The sequence below is a fragment of the Penicillium atrosanguineum genome (assembly GCF_028827265.1).
Source record: "Penicillium atrosanguineum strain IBT 20685 chromosome Unknown utg000005l_segment0_segment0, whole genome shotgun sequence".
Lineage (NCBI taxonomy): Eukaryota > Fungi > Ascomycota > Eurotiomycetes > Eurotiales > Aspergillaceae > Penicillium > Penicillium atrosanguineum.
In genome coordinates this window covers 583,891-605,478 of record NW_026623137.1, presented here as the reverse complement: position 1 = coordinate 605,478, position 21,588 = coordinate 583,891, and the positions used below count along the sequence as shown (strand labels likewise).

Genomic DNA, 21,588 nt, shown 5'->3' with positions numbered 1-21,588 from the left:
GTTCGCTGCAAAATAGAGAGGAATCTAAGGCGCACAAAATAACGAAATATTGGTCCGAAACCCTGAAAGATAGGCCGTGACGCTTAAATCGGTCGAGATTTGGAGAGTCTGCCGCTGCGGCGAGGTCCTCTTCTGGAATCTGACGCAGATTGGTCGGAAGATTCCTGAGCATCATCGGTACTTGACTCGGCCCGGGCCTTTTCAGCATCTGCCTCTGCTTTCATGTGGAGATTAAGGGAAACGAGCTCGTTCTGGTCGTCTCGGAATGAGATATCGACACCCAGAGTGAGATTGGAGACAATATGTCTCTTAGGTCGCACGCGCCGGACGGCTGGTCGCGGGTCATCGGAGTCCTCGCTGTCCTCGGCAGAACGCTTGCTACCGGTACTAAAGGGTGATGATTCTCGGGATACCTGAATGCTGGAGTTGAAGGAGGGACCAGGAATGGGCTTCTTCTCCGGTACTGCATCGAGAAGGGCTGCAAATGCCCGGTCGATATCACCGCGACATCTCTGGAGCATGTCCACGATCGTGTCCCGATCATATCGGCCCCCAAGGCCTTCTTGGATGGATTGGATATCCCAGGGCGGGAAAACGTCGACGGCCAAACCGGCGTCATTTAAGGTTGTTTCAGGAGTCGTGGCTGTGGTGGTGGTCGTCGTAGGAAGAGGAATGTCGGAGGAAGAGGATGATGCAGAGGAGTGAGCCGTCTCCGCGGTGAAGTCGGGGATTTTCATGTAGATAGGACGTTTATTGTCGGAGACCTGCTCCTTCGAATCCTCGCCGAATTCTCGTAACGGGACTTGGTCAGCACTCTTTTGAATAGTAAAGAGGCCTTTATGGGTGCCATCAATAGACCGCACTGATGAGTAGTGTTTAAAGTCCTGCGTTCAGTTAGTTACAGGTTCAAGCCCCGTTTAAGCATATGTATCATACGTGAAAGGCGACGTGAATCACATCCCGATGCTCTTCATGCGAGGCGTTGACATCACGGAAGGCTTGGACACCGTCCATGGTATACACATTAATGTCCACCTTGAATACTTGACAGAAAGCCTGGAGGTGCTCGGAGCTACCCCACTCGCCATTCTTCCGGGTAAAGTTTACCATCGCCTCGAAACGTCGCTCCTTGTCCTCTTCAGATGGAGCCGACACGTCGGCGGAACGCGTAGCGTAGGCCGATTGGGCGGCTCGTTTGGGTCTTCGACGTTCACCACCCTCGGCAACGACAAATTGCATAAAGTACTCCTTATTCATCTCTATGTGGTCGGCCAGAAGTTGGCGGATCTCGTTGTCGTGATCGAAGTTTCCCCACAATTGATCCGAGAGGGAGTAGTAAAGGCAATTCCCTGTTTGACGCGTCAATAAACGGTAATTCCACAGCAACGAAGCTACTATGCTTCGTTGCTACACTATAAGGTTCTAAATAGCCAGGGGTCTTACCATCACCTTCTGTTGGCAGAGCAAATAGGTCACGTTCCTTTAAACAGGCCATTTCGAGACTTGCCAGGTCAATGGCCCTCTTGTGACGCATAGTTGCGGATTCATCTGGCTGGACCAGCAGCGAAGAAGTGTGGATGGAAGATGGTGATGGTCGAGTCTCTAGAGTAGCGGTCTCCGGGGTGGTGGTGGAGTCGGGTGGTTGTTGTTGGTGGCCCGTAAGTATGGGCACAATTCTGCCACCGTGTGTGAGGGAAGACATGGTGGAAAGAGAGTCCCTAAGGACAATATCGACATTTATGATATTGAGAGCGAATAAGGAGGCAATCAATGAATTCGAAATACAAGGGGGGAAGCAGTTAACTGCCCGCAGAGTAGAGGAGCCCTGCGGGTGCGATGAATTGAAAAAGGAATTCAAGCATCCGCCGCGATTTGAGTGCCGAGTCAGGGGCGGTGAACCATTCCCGGTACGGTGATTGGGCCGCACGTGAGACCTTTCCTTCTATGACATGGGTGACAGAGCTTATCCATAGAGCTGTTTTTACTATTCTCAATTGATTTGTTCCGTATATCTGTCATCTCCAGTTTCTCGGAACATGCTGTCCATTCCTTTCGCTTGACCATTCTCTAACCTACGCCTTGTTTAGCCCTCACATTTGAGATGTGATTCATTCATTTCTAGGGATACAGTGGAGCCCGAAATGGAGAACACGGGACTTTACGGAGAAGGCCCTTGCTCCAACATGGGGCCAATATGAAGTATAAGGTCTTTTCAATATAATATTTAGTAGACGTCTATTGAGAGAGCATCCCGTGACCTGCTGGCCTTCTTCATCTACCATACCACTCAATTAATGATCGATAGCTTCCCATGGCCTGGTCGAGTATGTGGAGACGTATTTAATTCGGTATGAGCTCTGTACTCCTCCGCGTCTCCACCTTGAAAACTTTGGCGCGTTTAAGGTAACAAACATGCCTCATTCGCTTCTGCCTACACCGCCTCTCCCGCCGTCACCTGAAAGAGTAGCAGAGAAACACCGGTCGTACGTATTGTAAATTACCCCGAGCGACTCCATTTCTCTTATCAAATTGAAAGATAACGGGAGGTTACTCCTCACCCCGCTCGAGATTAGTCTCACTCTAACACCTTTTGAGTCATTCGCGCTCAATTGATGTTCGTCACTTTTATTTTGTCATTCTCTTCAGACTGATTGATTAGCTGGACTCGGAAGGATAAACGTGAATTCAACATGCCGAAAAATATCGTCGTTCTGGGGTACAGCTACCCCGACTCCACCCATGCAAGGAGATGCATGCCTGAACGTTGAACTGACATGCGCAACAGAGCTGGTGTGTCGGGCCTAACCACGGCCTACCTGCTATCCAAAGATCCGGTCAACCAGGTCACCGTGCTGGCGAAGCATATGCCCGGAGACTACGATATTGAATATGCTTCACCATGGGCCGGCGCCAACTACATGCCGTACGCTTCATTTCCCCACTCCTTGGAGCATAACTAACCCATGTTCTTCAATTAGCGTTGGCAAGGAAGGTAGCAAGCATCAGGAATGGGAGCGGAACACCTGGGCCCCGTTGAAAGAGATCACAGAAAAGCACCCTGAAGCTGGCATCCACTTTCTGAGTACGTCTTTATCCTCCAAGCATTAGAGGAGAGTTATGATTTAATTAGATTTTCAGATACACTCATTTATAACCGCAAAAAGGACCAGGGGTCGGCTACCGGAGACTGGTTCTCAGAATTGGTGAAGCCTAACCCGTGGTACAAGGATGTTGTACCGGACGTAAGACCAGCAAACCCTAAGCTTTACAGATACATGCTTACGATATCTACAGTTTAAATCTATTCCGAAAGAGAAACTGAGTGGTGACATGGATAACGCCCAACAATTCACCTCCGTCTGCATCAACACAGCCATTTATCTCCCGTGGCTCGTGGGTCAGTGTGTGAAAAATGGCGCAGTCTTCAAGCGAGCAGTTCTTAAGCATATAACTGAAGCTGCCTCAGCTCACCACACAGGTCAACCCGCCGACGTGGTAGTGAACTGCACAGGCCTAGCATCCAAGATACTCGGTGGAGTCGCCGACGGTAAGATGTACCCTGCCCGCGGCCAGATCGTGGTAGTCCGAAACGACGCCGGTTCAATGTACTCTACTTCCGGAACCGACGACGGCCCAGATGAAGCGTTGTACACGATGACTCGTGCTATCGGTGGTGGCACTATTTTAGGCGGCACTTACCAAAAGCACAACTGGGACGCATTGCCGGATCCGAACATTGCCAACCGTATCATGAAACGTGCAATTGCAGTTGCTCCACAGCTTGTGAAGCCGGGGCAGGGAATTGAGGGTCTTGATATTATTCGCCACGGTGTTGGTCTGAGGCCACTGCGTGAGGGTGGTCCTCGTCTTGAGAAGGATGAGGTGAAGGGTGTCAAGATCGTGCATAACTATGGCCATGGTGGCTTCGGATACCAGGCATCGTTTGGCTGTGCCAATGAGGTGGTGTCCTTGGTTAAGGAAGTACTGCAAAGCAAGATTCGGGCTAAGCTTTAAACAGTGGCGGGCCATTGGGAACCAACATCAAAGGGGAGGCTTTGCCAAGCCCTTCAAATAGCCCGTTTTTCGATACACCCTATTGTGCAATTGTGACGTAAAACATACTTGAGGCTCAAATTTAGCCACTGTTGTCTTCCCAAGCGTCGTTTTCTCGACGTATTTAATGCCGTCTAACTACTCTTCAAGTTCAAATTATTCATCTAGCGATTACCCCGCAGTACCAGATTTTTCCGCCTGTAACCATCGCCATGCCGAAAGTCCAGGCGGATGATATGACCCTCCGAGTCCAGGAGGTGCTCGACAAATTCGGTAGTCCACCATTAGCTGAAACGCCACTTGCTAAGAAAGCATGCTCTCCAACCCCCGAGGGAGTGCTTGCGATGATTATTGATGCGATGCTCAAGTCACGCCCTGTTCAACATGGCCTTTCGCAAAGAACCGTCAATCACCTCATTGAAGTAGGTTATCACGACGTCAATAAGCTGTCAGACAGTACCTGGGAAGAACGCACGGACGTGCTACGAGAGAGTGGATACAATCGGTATCGAGAGCAGGCTGCGACCAACCTAGGTGCGCTGGCGGAATTTGTACAGGAGAAATATGGTATGTGCTGACACGGTAACATGGGTCTGATCATTGTTGCCTGAATGCTAATACGGCGAATCGCTAGACGGCGACCTTAACAATCTACTCCAACAAGGCCGGGCTGAAAGAGACGAAGTCGGACGCCTTGTGAAAGATATCAAGGGAGTCGGCGATCTGGCCGAGGAACTTTTTCTCAACAACGTTCAGAGCGTCTGGCCCTCTATGACCCCCTTTGTCGACTCGCGGAGCCTCAAAACGGCTGATGAGATTGGAATAGGGACAGATGTGGAAGCTATATATGACGTGGTACAGCGAGATCCTATGAAGATGAGCCGATTAGCCAACGGGCTGTCAACGGTGCGTCTAGAGTATAGGCAGCAGGGCATCAGTATCTAGACAATCCAAAAGGGCCTCGTACATCATTACCGCATTTAGCTCGTATAAAATTAGCGGCGGCGATTTCATTACGTGACTTGTTGCTGATTCAGCCACTGAGCTTGGCAGACCCGCTGCTTGCGACAGCCGCAGCTGTTTGCCCGTCTCTCTGCCCCTGTTCTGTTTCTCCATTCATTAAGCCGTGACCTGGTTTGATCACTCTCCCTTTGACTTGTCCTTCCTAGGTATGTACGACATCAAGTCCCACCCGGTTTCCCGAATTGCGAATCGCTGTGATTCCTCACCTGTGGACTTGTTCACTCTATCGATTCGATCGTTCCAAAGAGACTAACGACAGAACTAGCGAATTGACGAACCTATCTCCATCTCCTCCCGCACTCTCCATTGCCAAGCAAGTCGGATACCTCGCCCTGCGAACCTAGACCTCGCGACCCTAAAGATCCCTTCGATTCAAGTGGAAACACCCGAAAACACCATCACAATGGACTTCTCCAACATCTTGTATGTCGTCTACATGCCCTCGTAGATTGCGCCATGGATGATCTTGCCTTGGATGATCTATGGGCAGGTTGAGAACGAGCCTCCCAACTAACAAAACAAACAGCCGCCTCGTCAACATCGCGATCGGTGTGATCATGGTGCTCGGCGGTATCAGCCAGTTCTTCCCGGCTACCATGAGCTCCATCATCGTCGGCGCATACGTGATTGTCTTCGGTCTCGGTAAGTTGCACGATCCGACTCATGGCGACCCAGTACTAACGCAGTCCCAGTTGTTGGCGGTCTTGAGTTCATGCCCAACGTTCCCGATTATGCCTACCGCTACGCCTCGTTCCTGTTCTCTTTCCTCGGCCGTGGTGTCTGTACGTGATTGTGCTTTCTCTATCGTCTGGTAACCATACTGACTTCTACTAGTCTACATCTTCGTCGGCTGCATCATCCTCCACGGCCACGTCCTGCGTGAGATTGCCGCCTCCATCATCGGCATCACCGGTATTGCCTACCTCGTTCTCGAGTTCATCCCTTCTATCGAGCCTCCTTCCAACATGCGCGAGTCGGACCAGGGTTGGGGCGCCGAACAGGTCTAAGTGGCTTGCATCGGTGAGCGAGGACCCGTTCTAGATGACCCTTGTGGGTCGCATTCAAGTAATGGATCTGGTCGCTGCGCGATATACGAATACTCAACGAGTGTTATGACCTGGAACCCTGGTGCTCACTTGTGCAGGCACTAGGGATTGCGAATAGTGGAGGATCGCTTTCATTTCGAGATACCTGGGGATAGTCCATTTGGGAAGCATCTGTATTATATTTCTTGGATGAGCGTGTGGCTAGAGCTCTCGTATGAAATGTCATTTGAGTGGATCGTTCTTGGCTATGATGTAGTGTCTGAGATCAGGAAAGATCCCACGTCACGTATGGACCCTTGGGGATCGTCCTGCCCTAACCCTACAAAGGACGGACCAAATGCCTATTCGGTCCAAGCACGAACGACTGACACGGATCACCGAGGGGGTTACAGTCTCTCATAGCTAAGATGCGTTAGATACCTAAGATTCCTAGGCATTTTATTCCATCCAAGATTGTGTCCAAGGTAACAGCGTGGCAGGAAAGAAACAAACGAGTCAAACAAATCAAAACGAGGTCCAAACGGGTCAAACGGCAAGAACCGATGACTGCCGATAACCAATGAAAATGCGTACATTAACGATGACATTCGCCTGATGAACCTTCCACCAATCATCGCACAGATAAAGATGCTTGCCTGCGCATTGGCCCGCCCCGGCCTCACTTGGGAAGGTGCATTCCCACTGATTTCTTCCCCCTAAACTTCATCAGGACTCGGTGGACCCATGTAGCATACGATCTGGGGATGGATTGAAAAGAAAAGAAAAAAAAAATCTAAATATCGCTTAAGATTGCTTGCGGACATAAGAAAAGTAAAAAGATTCAGTACTAACAGGTAAGCCCAGAGAGAGAGAGAGCGAGAGAGATTAGATGAGATAGAGATAGCGATCCTCGGCAGTGTGATTAGACTGATATGATAGTCTCGTCGATCCCCCCTTCGTAGATCGATAAAGCCAACTCCCCGTATTCACTGTCTTTTTTTCTCTGATCTGCTCGATAAGCAGGCGTCTGGATCGTTCCAACCTTGCTCTCTTCTCTTTCTCTTTCCTCCATTGCCCCTGGTCAAACCACACTTGACACCTCAGACCACCCAATCTGCGCCTCCCCACTTCTTCCCTTATCTTTCTTCCTTTCTTCTTCTCTCTTCTCTCCGCCTCGAATCTCTACCCCCTTCCTAACGCGGTGTGATCACCATCTTGCAGGGCCCTAGTCACCTAGCACCTGGGTCCAGTCCTCCATTTGTTTAGCTCTTTCGGCCAGCCTCGCCGAATTTCCCCCACAGCGCCAAGTCAGCCCTTTGCACACGTTGTCAGCTGTCGCAATTGCCATCACCTGACCCGAGGCCTTTTGGTCGCCACACTCTTTGAATATTTCGTCTGCTGTTAAGACGGCCCTGTCGTCGATCGTCGATCGCTATCAAACGAGCTACTCACCCCCTTCGACGCGGCCTCCCCCTTCTTACCTGTGGTTCCTGCCGGCTGCAGTCACTCGGCTTAGGTGCTTCCCCCAGCAGTCTAGACCGACTTTTGACCTCTGGCGTGTTGTGCGCGATACGGTGAATTTGGCCTCCAACTGCAGTGCGACATAACCCTCACATCCACCGAGCATCTATTCTCCTCTCGCTTTTCGTCGTCTCCGTTTCTGCTATATCCGCTCTCCCTCCTGGTCCGATCAGACTAGCCGACAATAACCCCGGGCTCAGTATCGAAGTGGTTATGTTAGCGTCCATTTCACACATGGAATCGGTACGCTCTTATCCCGAAACTCCCACTGGCTCCATGCGACAGCCATCTTGGGAGGACTTGGACGCTGCTCAGCAGCTGATCTCGTCTGCGCAGGCGGGTCGTGAACACCTCGCTCAGCACCACGTTGATGCTTCTGGTTTCAAGACATTAGGGAGTCCTCCGCCGAATCAGGGATCCGCGACGGGCCAATTGAGTCGGGAAACATCCGCTAGTGCCCAGGACAAAACATCTCCAAGGGCGCAGAAGGATACTTCTTTTCTGGGACACTCTTGCAGGTGAGTTCCCTTCCCTCGGGTTGTCGTCTGACTGGTGGAGGAATGCTAACAATGGTTCTAGTAATTGTGGAACGAAATCCACTCCACTTTGGCGCCGCGCTCCTACGGGAGCGATGATCTGCAACGCCTGCGGTCTTTATTTGAAAGCTCGAAACGTCGCTCGTCCCACGAAACGAAATCGCATGCAACAAGGCCCGGAGGCTGATAAGCCAGCGGTGCATAACCACCAGCATGATCATTCGACTCAGTCAGAGGGCGGCTGCAAGGGCTCTTGCCCCGGTGGTGGAAGTTGCAATGGTACCGGTGGAGCAGAAGGATGCGATGGCTGCCCGGCCTACAACAACCGTATCTACAAGGCTTCGCATCGCGGTGCCGCTCCCGTTCACGGATCATGGGGTCGGACATCTGCCCCTGAGGCAGAGCCATTGCTTCCTCCTCAAGAACCGGAAGCTCCCGCGAAAAACACTTCTGCCGATAGCAACTCGACGCTGGTTGCATGCCAAAATTGTGGGACGACTGTGACTCCTCTCTGGCGACGGGATGAGCATGGTCATCCCATTTGCAATGCCTGTGGTGAGTTTTTCTGTAGCCTCAGTTCTGCCGCATTTTCGCTAACCTTCTAAAGGACTTTACTACAAGCTGCATGGCTGCTATCGCCCCACAACAATGAAAAAGTCGATTATCAAGCGTCGCAAGCGTGTTGTTCCTGCTTTGCGGGACCAGTCTCCCACTGCTGCTACCCAGTCCTCTAATGGATCATCTGCATCCCCCGAAGCATCCCCGGCTGTCCTGGCTCATCACGACGAACACTATCGTTACATGAGCAGCGAGCCTATGGATTATCCGCGGCCTACGTCGTTCGCTCCACCTCCTGTGGACTTCACCGGCTTCCACATCAGCTCTGCTGCTGTCCCCCTTCATACTCTCCCAAAACTGATGGAGCCCGAGCGCCTCGGTCATTCTCCTGGGCCACAATTCGGACGACGATCTGCGTCACCAAATACACTTGGTCTTCCAAAGAAACGGACCCTCGCCGAAGCTTCAGAAGCGGATCAAATTTCCACTTCTTTGGATTCCGGTTCCAATCAGCTGCCGCCCATTATGTCTTCTGCCAATCCATCGCCCCAAGGCCGCCTGAGCTCGATCTCCTCCATTTTGAACCAGGCGGATCCTCACGCCCGGTTGAATCCCCCTCATATTGGCCGGTCTCAGGCATACCAGCCCCCAATGACCTCAGCACCGCACCAACCGCAGACTCTTCCCGGCATTTCTTCTCTCTCAGATCCTGTCGCCGACCGCGAACGTCGCGCCCGATTGGAACGTGAAGCCGAACAGATGCGCGAGATGCTGCGTGCGAAGGAACGGGAACTGGCAGAGATGCGCCACTAATTCCGCAGTACTCACAAATGTGCTCAGGTTGTGACGAAGTTAACGAGAACAAAAATTTCCTTTTCATCTTTTATCTTTCCTTTCTGTGGGGTTCTTCCACTTGATACACGGCGCAAATACTCGGTGATTTGCGCATGATACCACTGAACGCTTGGCTGGGATGGAATGGATCCGTGCACTGTTTTACTATTAAAAATTCTAGAAAGCATTAGGAATGACTGTATTCTATAAATCAATTGCTTCTCTCAATATTACCTTATTCCATGATATCCTTTCTCAACAATAGTAATTATCCAAATGGTGCCTTCGGCCCGGTAATCATGAGTCTATCGATGTCATCATGACTTGGTTCCAACCCAACCCAATATCAACCTCAACCATCCCAAACAAAACAACCTCAACATCACGAAACCAAATTACCCGAAAATGATGAAGACCTACACGCTAACATTCACCGGCGACGTAATGCTCGCCCGCATAATTGACCAACTTTACCAAACACACATCCACGATCCATCCACCGCCGCCATCGCAGATCACTTTAAAGAAATATTCCCAACCCTATCAACCGGAACTTACACCCCCTCCTCACCATGGGGCACAGCCCTCCCACTCCTCCGTACCTCAGACCTAACACTCATAAATCTCGAAACAGCCGCAACGACATCCCCTGACCCCTGTCCTGATAAAGTATTCAATTACCGCATGCATCCTGTCAATCTGGCGCCTATCCTGCATGCTGCAAGGGTCGGGTATGTTGGGTTGGCGAATAATCATACGCTTGATTTTGGGGTTGAGGGGTTACTTGAGACTGTTAGGACTGTAAGAAGGACTGGAATTCCTTTTGCGGGGGGTGGGGAGAGTGATGAGGAGGCGTGTAGACCTGCTGTTTTGAAATTGGGGGAGGAAGGGAGTGCGTATGAGGTGCTTGTCTATGCGGCAGCTGATCATCCGAGTGAGTGGAGCGGTGTGGGGGGGTTTCATTTTATTGATTATACGTTTGAGACGAGGAGCAGGTTGAAAGAGCTTTTGATGTCTGGTAGTGCGAGATCAAAGCCGTCGTTGAAGGTTTTCTCGGTTCATTGGGGTCCGAACTATAAATGGAATCCTGGGGAGAAGATTAGAGAGTTGGCTCATTTCTTAATCGATGAGTGCGAGGTTGATATTGTACATGGTCATTCGTCGCATCATGTTCAGGGGGTCGAGTTATATCGTGGGAAATTGATTATTTACGGGTGTGGGGATTTTGTGGATGATTATGCTTTGCGTGATGAGTATAGAAATGATCTTGGGGCCGTGTGGAGGGTTCTTGTTAAAGAGAAAGATATGGAGAATGGGAAGAAGAGGCTGTTGCTTGATCAGTTGGAGGTTTTCCCTACGCGCATTGAGAGGTTTCGGGCGATGTTGCTTGGGGTTGATGATGGGGATCATGAGTGGGTGAGAAGGAAAATCGGAGCGCTTAGTCTGGAGTTGGGAACTCTGGTATGTGAGAAGATTGGTAGTGAAGATCAGATTGTTGTTGATATTAATCAGTGAAGACAAGATCCAAGGGTTGGTTCTTAGAATGAAAATTTAAAGAATGAAGTATGCTTCAAGACTACCGCCCATTTACCCAGCCGTTATTAGATATGTACAAGAATATAAGAGAACGTCTCCCGTCGCAATGCAATCGTAAATCAAAAACGTGTCACTTTCCAAAAATGGAGTTGGAGAGGGAAAGAAAAGAATCTCATACTGGGCTGGACACCAGGTGCCTTTCACTGGCAGTATCATCATGCTTGGTTGTCTCTTGCGAGACCGTCATCTCAGTGGTAACCTCGATGCCACCAAGAGAGCTGTGACTTGAGCGGTCGCCGGGCTTGACATTGATCGAGTACATGTCATAGTCCTTGTCCATGTTTTGGCTGAACAGCTCAACGCGAGGTGAGCGACTGGCAGTTGCGTCTTTCGTAGCGGTTTGTACGGTTCGCCCGTAGGTGGTGTACCGATTGTGGCTGTTGGTAGAGAGCAGCTTGGGGAAGATGCGGCTAATGATGGGTCGGAGGAAGGGGAGACAGGCGCAGATGATGGCGACGTTACATTCTGCAGCTGTCCAGTATGCAGCTCCGACGTTACTATCTTTGCGGTTGTTAGTACAAGGATCAGGAAAATAGAGAGTGGTGAAACAAACAAGATGTGTCCGTGCTCTGAGCGACAACTTGAAGACTGGAGAGACGAAGGATACTCGTAATAACAACACTGATGGCGGTTAGTTCTGGAAAGCAAAAGCAAAAGCAAAGATGGGAACATACAGAATACCCATAGCAAAGACACCCATCAGAGCAATCTTCTGAACGCGCGGGAGTTGGAGTTGCACCAGCAATGGCATAGGCAAAGCGAGAAGGGTAACATCAGTTGCAATGTTCATTGAGGCGTTGAAGAACCAGACTGCCTCGAAGTTGAGACAGCTTCCCGGCAAGTCGTGGTTCCAGAACTTGGCTACGGGTACGCAGTTGACGTAGCCGCTAACAATAGCCCAAGACGAGTATGTAGCCACAATAGCCATAACGGTATAACAGGCAATCCGGAAAGAGCGAGCAGGGAAGATGCGGAGATATTGGAAGAGAATGGAGAATTTAGTGAATGCTAGACTGGCGTTGTACATGGGAATTGCGGCCCATAGACACTGTCAAAAGGTTGTTAGCTCTGTTATTTCGACGACGATGAATTGTCGAAGGGCGTCTCGGCGTACCTTCAGTTGCTCTTGCAGAATGTGGGGAGGAATTTGATCAGAGTGAACACCCATTTTGAAATGGAATTCTAGATGCAGTCAATTAGAATGGTATAATGGGTCGCAGAATGCATGGTCTTACGGGCAGCCACAAGTGCGAGGTATATGATGGAGAATACCAGGGATATCAGAATGGACCAGTCTTCGAGCCCAGTAGATTTCATCAGCTTAAGTCGTGCAAACAATCGCATGGCGACGATAACAGCGGCAATGCTCGTCAAAACTGCTGTCACGACCATTGCTCGCTTTCCCTGGGCGTATCCATCATCTTCGCTCCGGGGAATCATCTCGTGAACAAGGTTTGCCATTATATCGTGTTAAAAAGATCGATAATGACTGGAAAGATCGTAATAGGTGGGTGGTGTTTTCAAAAGAATGTCGGTGAGGGCTTCAGTCATTCATGCCCAGCTTACAGGTCCAATGCAAACCTCGTCCAGAATCGGAATTATTGCATTGGCTGCAGAGTGTTGGTTGCTCGACGTAAAGGAAAGTCGATTAAAAGAATGACGAGTACAACTGATCAATGGACAAGCGGGGGAAGGTGCTTTTGAAACCGGCTCTGGGCTTTGAGCGATCTGTGGACTGTGGAGAATTCGTATGTGATCATGCAAAGCATCATGCGAGATCCTTGTCTCGCTTGGCTATGACCTCCGCAAAGTTTGAATAGTCGCTCAAATAGCGTACGACACCGGCGATCTCGTTGAAAATTCTATGATCTGGGACCGTCAGGCACCCGGCGTCCCAGTTCAATTTGCGCACGATGTGGTCCTGGATGGAGAATAATTCCATGGAAAAGCGCCACAGGGCGCGGGTTTCCGCCATCGACGTCTCTAGCGTGGATTTAGTCGGCTGGTCCCCACCGCATCATCGCCAGCAGTGGATCTGATCGCTGCTAAGACGGGTCCTGTGCCTCGTTTGGATGCAAATCTTGTTCAAGATGGGTATTTTGTAGCCCCATAACTTTGGAATGACGGACCTGTCTACTCAAGTTCCCTTGTCGAGCGTAGCTGCCAAATACAATCGGGTGCCACTCTTGCTAGTCAGGACCCACTGAAGACCCGGTATTACACTCTTAGTGGCCCTTCTTGCGTTTGCCCGAATCTGATGCATCGTTGCCGGCTAATACAGTAGTGGTTACATATGCATGAGGCTGCACTTTGTCCTCCGCTTACCCCGGGACTGAAAAACTAGACAGTATCTAAAATTGTTATGAAAAGTCCCAGATAATCCACGTCAAATATTTATGCAAGCTCGATGTGACCTTGCACAATATAGCTACCAAGGTACCAGACGTCAGAAGTGACAGAAAACCGTGATTTCCGCGTGGGTCTCATCCCGCCCCGAGGTCAACGCGCCCCTGACACGAAACGACTCTGCTCCCATATACCCCGGTTTATTTAACTTTTACCATCTCTCTCCATGGTTGGTTTGACAGACTATTGAATCCTAACCCAACCGAGGGCAAGCGTCAATCATTTTGTCAATCATTTCAAGGGTGCTTCCACCCCCTTGGAAATGCCTCAGCCGCGTGGAACCCACTGTCAGCACCTTCACGTGGGGCACTGCCAATTCAATAATGCCTCCCTAGGTCTCCACTGCGGACCTCCATACCTCACGAGTCCGCCCGCACATGCGAATACCCAGATGCATACCTACCACCCAAAGACTTTGCATAAGCTTGTGCTTTGACCTCGTTTTGTACCCCTGATCATCCGGCACACTTCTTCCAAGGTCGTCTTCCAAAATGGACATCTATGGGACAGAGATAAGCCTTTGAAGTACCTCGGCCCCTGATCACTGCGCCATCAACGCCATCTCGGAAACGCTATTGAAGCCTTTGCGGAGAAAACGATCGACGGGCTTCGGAGATCATTGCCATGTGGCTTACTTTCTATCCAATAGCTTCAATTGCCATACAGCTATACGTCTCATTGGTCGTTGCGCTTCCTTGCAATCCTTACGGAGTGTGCTCCCTCCTTTTCCCCGGTTTTTAACTGTGTACACAACCTTTTCGGCAAATTCATGGTCTGACTGGGCTAACGAAGTGAATTGAAATTAAAAACTTCATTCACCCAGTAGATGGCCCAGGTACAGAGCGATATAATATGTGGAGGGTTATACGTTCTTTGTCTGGATGGCCGCTTAATCGCTACCTTCACGGATCATAAGCATGTATGTCGAGCCCAGCACGAAAGATTGGTATCTCGCCTATATATATCCCGGACTTTTTAAGAAGACGGCCAGATACATAGTGCTTCAATCATCGTAGGTATTTTACTTCATCGATCAACTCAGGTTAGGCGGTGCTCTGACATTTTCGAACCAACGAAGGTTGTTACTGATATTAATAATCGAATGCTTACTACATTCAACAGATTTAGCCATCTGCGAGGCAGTCAGCGATTTGCTCAGGACCACATGCTAAATAATTTCGAATTTTGAGTTAGGGAGTCTTGGCACCATATTGAAAAAGGAAATCTGGATGTTGATGAAAGAGAGATTTAGTAGGAAGTGGTAGAAGACCGCTAAGGGGGGGCTAGGAGTGACACTATCTGCTCACCTTTGCTCACGCCTCTACCAAATAAGCAGGTGAAGTAGGTTTAGGCGAAAAGACTAGGGGGACTTAGCGATCTCGCAGTTCCTAGGAGCTTGGGGGCCCATCTCAAGTTGTCGACCTCAAAGAAAACTCGGTTGCTAGGCTAGAAACCCATAGGTTAGTTCCACCAAAGCAACATCAAAATGCGATCTCGTACTGTCCATTTGCGCCACTTGAAACAACCGGTGGCAACATGCTCTTGAAGTGATAATGTCAACGCGTGCTCTTCACCCCGCGGGATCTGGGTGGTTATCACGTCCTGCGTTAGATGGAGTGTTCTGACTCAGGTCGATCGGGTTCCTGGAACATGCTGATCCCACCTCACGCAAAACCAACAGAAAAATTGATGAACTTTGCTGTCAAAAATGAGGACGGTGATAACGGAAAGAGGTAAGCCACCGGGGGTAATGAGGGGATGGTATTGGTAGTATTTCCCGTCAGATATTAGCCCCAGCCTCACATGATGCCATTTCTCGGTACGATTCGAACCTTAGACTAACGCCAAGTAAGCTACGCGTTAGCTTGTTTTTAAATAGGGTTCAAGAAACAATCTCTAATAGTGAAGTGGTGAAATTGATTTCGATCCATTCAGTAGACAAATGCAGAAACTAGAGAAGAGAAAAGGGGTTAGTTTTCTGTCAAGATTATTGACAGTACCACATCTTTGGCCTGGAATCAGTGCGGGTGAAGGAACGCATTCTCTCGACGCCAGGGGCTTGGAAAACCCGAGAGGGGTTGCCGAAGTCCTCTTATTTAAATATTCCACGCACAGCCAATAGAAAGCAAGCATCGGAGCTGCAAAAAGTTATGAGAGAATATTTTACCTAAAGAAAATAACTAGCTGAATAGGTACTTCGCAATCTTTAGCCTATTATTCAAAACTCATCTTACCATTCAACCGAGCAATATAATCCTAGTTTCATATGGAGGATATCGCTCAGCGCCTTCCCCCGCGCTTCATTGACAGCTCACAAAAGGAGTAGATCATGAGAGTGCGGCAGACAAGCTTCAATCTCGTTCCCAGTATTCGCAAGACTCTGGACATGGTACAAAGCCTCAGTGCGCAAAACATCTTTACACCTGACCTCCAAAAACGCAGATGATATGATTTCAAATTTTTTGGCCCTCATCAGTTTTGCATACAATACATTCTCCCGGTCAGCTTTCCGGAGCATATTGCCTATTCAATTGTACCCGTTACTGCGGTATGCAGAGTTGAGAAAGGTAGACTGGCAACGGCGAACCTTAGACAATAAAGAATTCAAATTGCATTAGACAAGAAGGTTCTCCGGAGGGGAAACAGAAATGACAGGCTTCAAACCAGGGTCTCCCTTTTCCAAAGCTTTCTTAAAGGCCGGACGCTGCGAAATCCGCTCAAGATATTTCACAATGTTTGGAAACTTCTCAAAACCGTAGGGAATAAACAGGCGGAGAGTGGTCAACGACCAAACGGTCATGCAATCGGCAGCCGTAAATTCATCACCCGCCAAATAAGGGAACCTGGACAGCTGTAAGTCCATGGCTTGGAAGTTCTCGTCGATACGCTTTTGCGTATGTTGCCGACCGAAATCATCATCTGGAGTGCCATTGATGCGGCAGAACATCAAATTAATAAGGCCGGGCTGCAAAGTGCCGTTGGCTCGATGAAGCCAAAATAGGTAATCGGCATATTGCGGATGAGTCGGAGGCAGAGATAGGCGACCGTTGGCGTATTTGGTTTGGATATATTCAAAGACGGCGCCGGTTTCGGCAAGAACAATATTGCCGTCCTCGATAATTGGGGAAGTTCCGGCCCAATGGAGCTTGCGGAAATCCTCTGGGGCACTCATGGTTTGAGGGTCCCGATCGTATGACACAAGCTTGTACGGAATTTCGAGTTCTTCGCATAGCCAGGTCACTCTCTCTGATTGTGAGCGCCGAAGGTGATGGACGGTGAGCGTGGAAGACATCGCGGGGCGACTAAGAGGCAATTGAGAAGAAGTAAAAGAATATAGGTTCAAATATTGATAGACGGCCAAAAACGCCTATGGAGCCGTGATTTATACTTAAAGCATTGTAGTTCTACAACTGGGCCTTGCTACGCCTGGGCCTTACACTACAGGATAGAAAATGAATAGTGGGGTTTTTACTCATCGTAATTGAAACTAATAACACTAGTATGGACGTTCTAGATGTGAAAGATTATAAATGAGCCAGACTTGCCTCCATCACCAGACCCCCGGAAAGAAGATACCCAGCATTCCGAGTGACCCGGTGTCGGCATGAGAAACCCCCGGGTGCCGGGAAAAGTGTGATCCTTATGTTTATGCTGTTTGCATTTCTTTTTGTTAACTAGTTATGTATTGTGGTGGTGGAACGCGTGACATAGTAGATGAAGTTGCGGCCTAAGGTATCATAGATGCCTTAAGAGTATGCAGTAGTTTCCTCTCCAAGATGGAGATCGAATAAGCAACTACCCAGTATATTGCGGTTCTCACCACATGCTTTGGTTCATGATATAACATTAAGAGTGATCCGATCTCCACCTTCAGAGGCCATTCTCTCTACCTCTTGCAGGGCTTGGGAGTGGCTGTTTGTGCTCTCTTCGTTGGTGTCGTTCAGTCTGTAGAACCAGACTGTCATCGAGCCATCCCCATTTCACTATATCGATTTTCCATCTAGGGAGTTTATAATACCAGAGTTTTCAATATTGCCCGATGAGGTGACCGCTTTCTGTATTGGACATCTGCATGTGGTCACGTGACTTCGATTGAGACTGGCTGATGTTGATATTAGTCTCCAAGATAGTGAACCTTGTCAAAATTGCAGTCATCCATATATATCACTGAGCAGCTAATTATCTACCACCCTAGGAAAATTTATGATGTCGTTCGGAATCCCTGAAGTCAGTGTTGTGGAAACGATGACAACTCCGGTCATCAAGCCTTAATACCGCGTAACTCCGATGGTGAGGCCAATGGCTGATCTCAGCCACATCCCTTGTCCTTATATATATGCCCAACTCGTAGAAAACCACTTCAATTGATTCTTCTTCCTCCTAAACCCTATCAATCACTTCAGCGCGAAATTCAAGCCAATTTCAAGCCAATTTCAAGATGCATCTCATTCTCACGGGCGCCACTGGCCTGGTCGGCTCCTCTGTGCTCGACGCCATGCTCAAAACCACGAGTATCTCTAAGATCTCGATCCTAAGCCGGAGAGCCGTGCCCATGGCTGAAGACGCGAAAGACCCACGGGTTCGCGTCATCACACATCGGGATTTTGAATCTTATGGACCAGAGGTTCTGGATCAATTGAAGGGCGCTGAAGGATGCGTTTGGGCCTTGGGAATCAGCCAAAGCCAGGTCAACGCAGAGTAAGTTGACTAACGTCCTATACTTTTGAGATCGTATTGTATGAGAGTATTAGACTGACAGTGAAATAGCGAATATGTCAAAATCACCAAGGATTACGCCCTCGCTGCAGCCAACGCGTTTTCAACGCTCGAAACTACACAACCTCCCTTCCGTTTCATCTATGTATCTGGCGAAGGAGCGACACAGGATCCGGGGCGGTTCTCCCCTATCTTTGCTAGAGTCAAAGGCGAAACCGAGAAGCTCTTGGGAGAACTATCTGAACAAAATCCGCGAATCCGAGTCGACAGTATGAGACCGGGATTCGTCGATTTCGCAGCACACGATTCTATCAAGTCGTATATCCCGCAGCCAGGAATTTCCCAAAGGATACTTCTTTCCATTGCAGGTCCGCCTGTGCGTGCATTCTACAAACAGGCGCAATCTCCGACAGAGCATTTGGGTGGATTCTTGACGGAGATGGCAATGGGCCGGATGGAGGGGAAATATGAAGGTATGGGTGTATTCAAGCTTGGAGGAAGCTGGATTGTTGAGAATAAGGGTATGCGGAGGATATTGAGATTGTAATGTGTGGGCAGATCAACTAGTAGCGTGTATATCAGTTCTTTTAAAGCTTCATTAATTTTAATCAATCTGCCTGATCCGAGTTGAATGCAGAAAAGTAAAGTGAATCGTTGACTGCGACAGTAGATAAACTTCAGCAGCAGAAGTGAATTAGATAATGGTTAAATATTCAGTGTTATTTGACTTCTATTCCATCACAAACAATATACACCAAGTTCCACTTTAGGTGACATGCTCCTTCTCCTCCTCTTTGGGAATCCTAACCCAGATCACCGTCACCAGTGCAGCAGTCAACTGAGCCCCCAGCGCAAACCACCAGATGGCGTGCAATCCCTTCAATCCAATCTCGCCATCAGGGCCAGTATCGACGCGAGTACCAATAGCATCAGCGATGCTGGTCATGATCGCAGATGACAGGTTCTGGTTAGTGACGAGCAGACTACCCGCACTTCCTTGGTATGACCTAGCCACATTGCTTGTAATGAAAATCGAAGCAGCAGCAAACGCAAGGTCGGGCCCGAATGTCACCAGCGCAACTCCGGGGAAGGAAAGCTTCCAGTACATTGTGTCGGCGGTCTGCGGAAGGAAAAAGGCAGGGCCGAGAGTGAAGGCCAACATAGACACAGTATAGATATAGTGACCAGGGACGATGTGAAGGGTTCTGCTCACTATCCACGTTGCAAACACGCCTACCACGGCGTTAGGGATATGGTATAGCGCGATGTCAATCGGGCTGGCGAGTTGAATTCGCAACCAAAACTGTATCGCATAAAATTGCCAGGCTCCGAAGAACGAGCCAAAGCCCAGGAAGTAGGCAATCATAAGAGGTGTGAATCCAGGTGTCCGCCAGAGTCGGTTTGGAATGAGAGGCCGGATGGCTGCCTGCTCGGCAAAGAAGAGCCCGACGAGAAGGAGCAATCCGACAATGATCAGGACATACGTGTAAGGAGACCATGAGGCGACGGGCCCCTGGGTAAGGCCGAAAAGTAAGCAGACACATCCGCCCGCAGCGCAAGCTCCTCCAATATAATCGAAATGTCGCAGGGAAGGCGCCTCGGCGCCAGCGATATCAGCCACGGGTCGCAGAGGTGGGATGCTGAAGTAAGCGGCCACGCAGCATATAGCACAGATAATAGCATTCGTTCCAAAGATCCACTCGAGATGCTGGTAGAGGCCGCCTCCTTGGAGACAGCCGAGCGAGAACCCGAATGGAGCGCACGCAGCCATGGCGGAGAAGACGCGGTTCTTGCGAATGCCCGGCTTGTATACCCGACCAAGGATACTCATGCTACCCGATACAAGAACGCCGATCGCGAGCCCCTGCATTGCCCGCGTGATAAAGAAAAGGATGTACCGCGACGGAGTCAGTGAGAAAGCGCCGATAATGTTCCAGACACCCAGCCATGCGAACGCGCCCACAATGAGGCTTTTCGGAGGTGCCAAGTCAGATAGAGATCCAGAAATGACCACAGAAAGACCATTTGCACAGTTAAAAGCGCCCACAACCCACGGAAGCTGCGTGTTCGTGATGCCGAGCGCGGCTTTCAACTGTTCCTGCGGAGCAAGCATATCTCCGAGCAGGAAAGAAAAGAGCATCAGACCCGCTGAACAAACCATCACCAGGACGAGTTCGGCTGAGAAGCTTGATAGCTCAGGTGGGACACCCTGCCTCTTTCGGGGCGGCGATGCCGCCTCATCGGCTTCCCGGCATACCGAAGCCGATACAGAGTGCTTTCGGTTGGTCAGTCTGTTACCGATGGGCGAAAGCTCGTGTCCATCTTCGGTAGTCTGAATGATGCTTGTAATAGCCTTTGTGGTATGCACAGCGCCCTTATCAAACACATTCGAATTACCAAATAGAGGGTCTGGAGTTTGTGCTCCGGTCGCCGGCGTTGAATATTCTCTTGTGTTTGAAAAAGATGAGCGACCTGAGTCTGGAGTTGCATCTCCAGACTCTTGAGGATGCTCGCTACCTAGCATGGGTGGGTTTGAATTTGTTGGAATCTGCGGAGTGGTTTGTGGAGGGACCCCGTGGGCCACTGGACTGGAACGTGGCTGCCCAACTGGCATCCTGGAGAGATCGTGGAAAGCACCAGCAACCTAGTATGGAATCTGGTACAAGAAGGAAGATATAGGTGAAATCTGCGTCAGTCGAGGGGTTTTATCGGGCAGCATTGTGGCGAAAGGGCAGAAATATCTCATTAGATGATCTAAGACGAGTGGGGTGAGTGGAGCAGCCCCGGTTATCGAGAGAGAAAAAAAAATAAAGCCGGAGCTGCGATAAGGAGCCATGAAGCAGGAACCAGGTACCAAGTTAACAATCCCCTGTCCCTTGTGGAGGCTTGCGTGGCTGTTCAAATCGTCCGCCGATCTAGTTCAGACAGGCTCCAGGTCAATGGGGTGAATCCTGTCCGATGAGCTAGGGATGCATCTTTTCCCTGGAAATCCTCGCTAGCGCATTGATGTGCAAAGGGAGCATGAGGATCATCGACAACGGCGCCGACAATCATTGCAGCATAAACTGAGACAGTGGGCCCGTTCTGCGACTTCGCGAAGCTGTCGACAGAAACTGAATTCTTGAGGGTTGCGAATCAATCATGTGGCTCTCGCCATCGCTGGTCGACACGACCCGATCTAAATGAACTCCGTGATGTCCATGACAGTACATAAATGCATATGTGGCTTGTGACCAGATGATCCTTATGCAAATATCATGCATCCAATCGGGTCCACGGCATTTCCTCGTGGCGAGATCGTATTTTAGGCCAAACGAAGG

General features: G+C 49.7%; 10 protein-coding genes across 10 annotated transcripts; 6 read left to right on the top strand and 4 right to left on the bottom strand.

Moving 5' to 3' along the window:
* Nucleotides 1-83: 83 nt before the first annotated feature.
* Nucleotides 84-1,702, bottom strand: N7443_006468 (OTU domain-containing protein; the record flags this gene model as incomplete). Its single annotated transcript, XM_056886524.1, has 3 exons — nucleotides 84-884; nucleotides 937-1,349; nucleotides 1,444-1,702. 3 exons carry the CDS (start codon nucleotides 1,700-1,702, stop codon nucleotides 84-86), a joined length of 1,473 nt encoding a protein of 490 aa, XP_056740173.1.
* Nucleotides 1,703-2,690: 988 nt separating this feature from the next.
* On the top strand, nucleotides 2,691-4,014 carry N7443_006467 (FAD-dependent oxidoreductase; the record flags this gene model as incomplete). The annotated part of the gene is made up of 5 exons (XM_056886523.1): nucleotides 2,691-2,716; nucleotides 2,786-2,923; nucleotides 2,979-3,082; nucleotides 3,139-3,242; nucleotides 3,295-4,014. The coding sequence occupies 5 exons, from the start codon at nucleotides 2,691-2,693 to the stop codon at nucleotides 4,012-4,014; spliced, it is 1,092 nt and encodes a 363-aa protein (XP_056740172.1).
* A 251-nt stretch (nucleotides 4,015-4,265) lies between these two features.
* N7443_006466 (uncharacterized protein) lies at nucleotides 4,266-4,998 on the top strand (the record flags this gene model as incomplete). The annotated part of the gene is made up of 2 exons (XM_056886522.1): nucleotides 4,266-4,620; nucleotides 4,688-4,998. The coding sequence occupies 2 exons, from the start codon at nucleotides 4,266-4,268 to the stop codon at nucleotides 4,996-4,998; spliced, it is 666 nt and encodes a 221-aa protein (XP_056740171.1).
* Nucleotides 4,999-5,479: 481 nt separating this feature from the next.
* On the top strand, nucleotides 5,480-6,083 carry N7443_006465 (TVP15 family protein; the record flags this gene model as incomplete). The annotated part of the gene is made up of 4 exons (XM_056886521.1): nucleotides 5,480-5,499; nucleotides 5,603-5,718; nucleotides 5,769-5,858; nucleotides 5,911-6,083. 4 exons carry the CDS (start codon nucleotides 5,480-5,482, stop codon nucleotides 6,081-6,083), a joined length of 399 nt encoding a protein of 132 aa, XP_056740170.1.
* Nucleotides 6,084-7,835: 1,752 nt separating this feature from the next.
* sreA (siderophore transcription factor SreA) lies at nucleotides 7,836-9,529 on the top strand (the record flags this gene model as incomplete). The annotated part of the gene is made up of 3 exons (XM_056886520.1): nucleotides 7,836-8,140; nucleotides 8,202-8,713; nucleotides 8,766-9,529. 3 exons carry the CDS (start codon nucleotides 7,836-7,838, stop codon nucleotides 9,527-9,529), a joined length of 1,581 nt encoding a protein of 526 aa, XP_056740169.1.
* Nucleotides 9,530-9,955: 426 nt separating this feature from the next.
* On the top strand, nucleotides 9,956-11,065 carry N7443_006463 (CapA family protein; the record flags this gene model as incomplete). Its single annotated transcript, XM_056886519.1, has 1 exon — nucleotides 9,956-11,065. The coding sequence occupies one exon, from the start codon at nucleotides 9,956-9,958 to the stop codon at nucleotides 11,063-11,065; it is 1,110 nt and encodes a 369-aa protein (XP_056740168.1).
* A 193-nt stretch (nucleotides 11,066-11,258) lies between these two features.
* N7443_006462 (PTH11-like integral membrane protein) lies at nucleotides 11,259-12,607 on the bottom strand (the record flags this gene model as incomplete). The annotated part of the gene is made up of 5 exons (XM_056886518.1): nucleotides 11,259-11,647; nucleotides 11,700-11,767; nucleotides 11,821-12,194; nucleotides 12,261-12,328; nucleotides 12,382-12,607. The coding sequence occupies 5 exons, from the start codon at nucleotides 12,605-12,607 to the stop codon at nucleotides 11,259-11,261; spliced, it is 1,125 nt and encodes a 374-aa protein (XP_056740167.1).
* A 3,559-nt stretch (nucleotides 12,608-16,166) lies between these two features.
* N7443_006461 (glutathione S-transferase family protein) lies at nucleotides 16,167-16,844 on the bottom strand (the record flags this gene model as incomplete). The annotated part of the gene is made up of 1 exon (XM_056886517.1): nucleotides 16,167-16,844. The coding sequence occupies one exon, from the start codon at nucleotides 16,842-16,844 to the stop codon at nucleotides 16,167-16,169; it is 678 nt and encodes a 225-aa protein (XP_056740166.1).
* A 1,146-nt stretch (nucleotides 16,845-17,990) lies between these two features.
* On the top strand, nucleotides 17,991-18,815 carry N7443_006460 (putative nucleoside-diphosphate-sugar epimerases; the record flags this gene model as incomplete). Its single annotated transcript, XM_056886516.1, has 2 exons — nucleotides 17,991-18,250; nucleotides 18,320-18,815. 2 exons carry the CDS (start codon nucleotides 17,991-17,993, stop codon nucleotides 18,813-18,815), a joined length of 756 nt encoding a protein of 251 aa, XP_056740165.1.
* Nucleotides 18,816-19,034: 219 nt separating this feature from the next.
* On the bottom strand, nucleotides 19,035-20,792 carry N7443_006459 (uncharacterized protein; the record flags this gene model as incomplete). The annotated part of the gene is made up of 1 exon (XM_056886515.1): nucleotides 19,035-20,792. One exon carries the CDS (start codon nucleotides 20,790-20,792, stop codon nucleotides 19,035-19,037), a length of 1,758 nt encoding a protein of 585 aa, XP_056740164.1.
* Nucleotides 20,793-21,588: the final 796 nt, after the last annotated feature.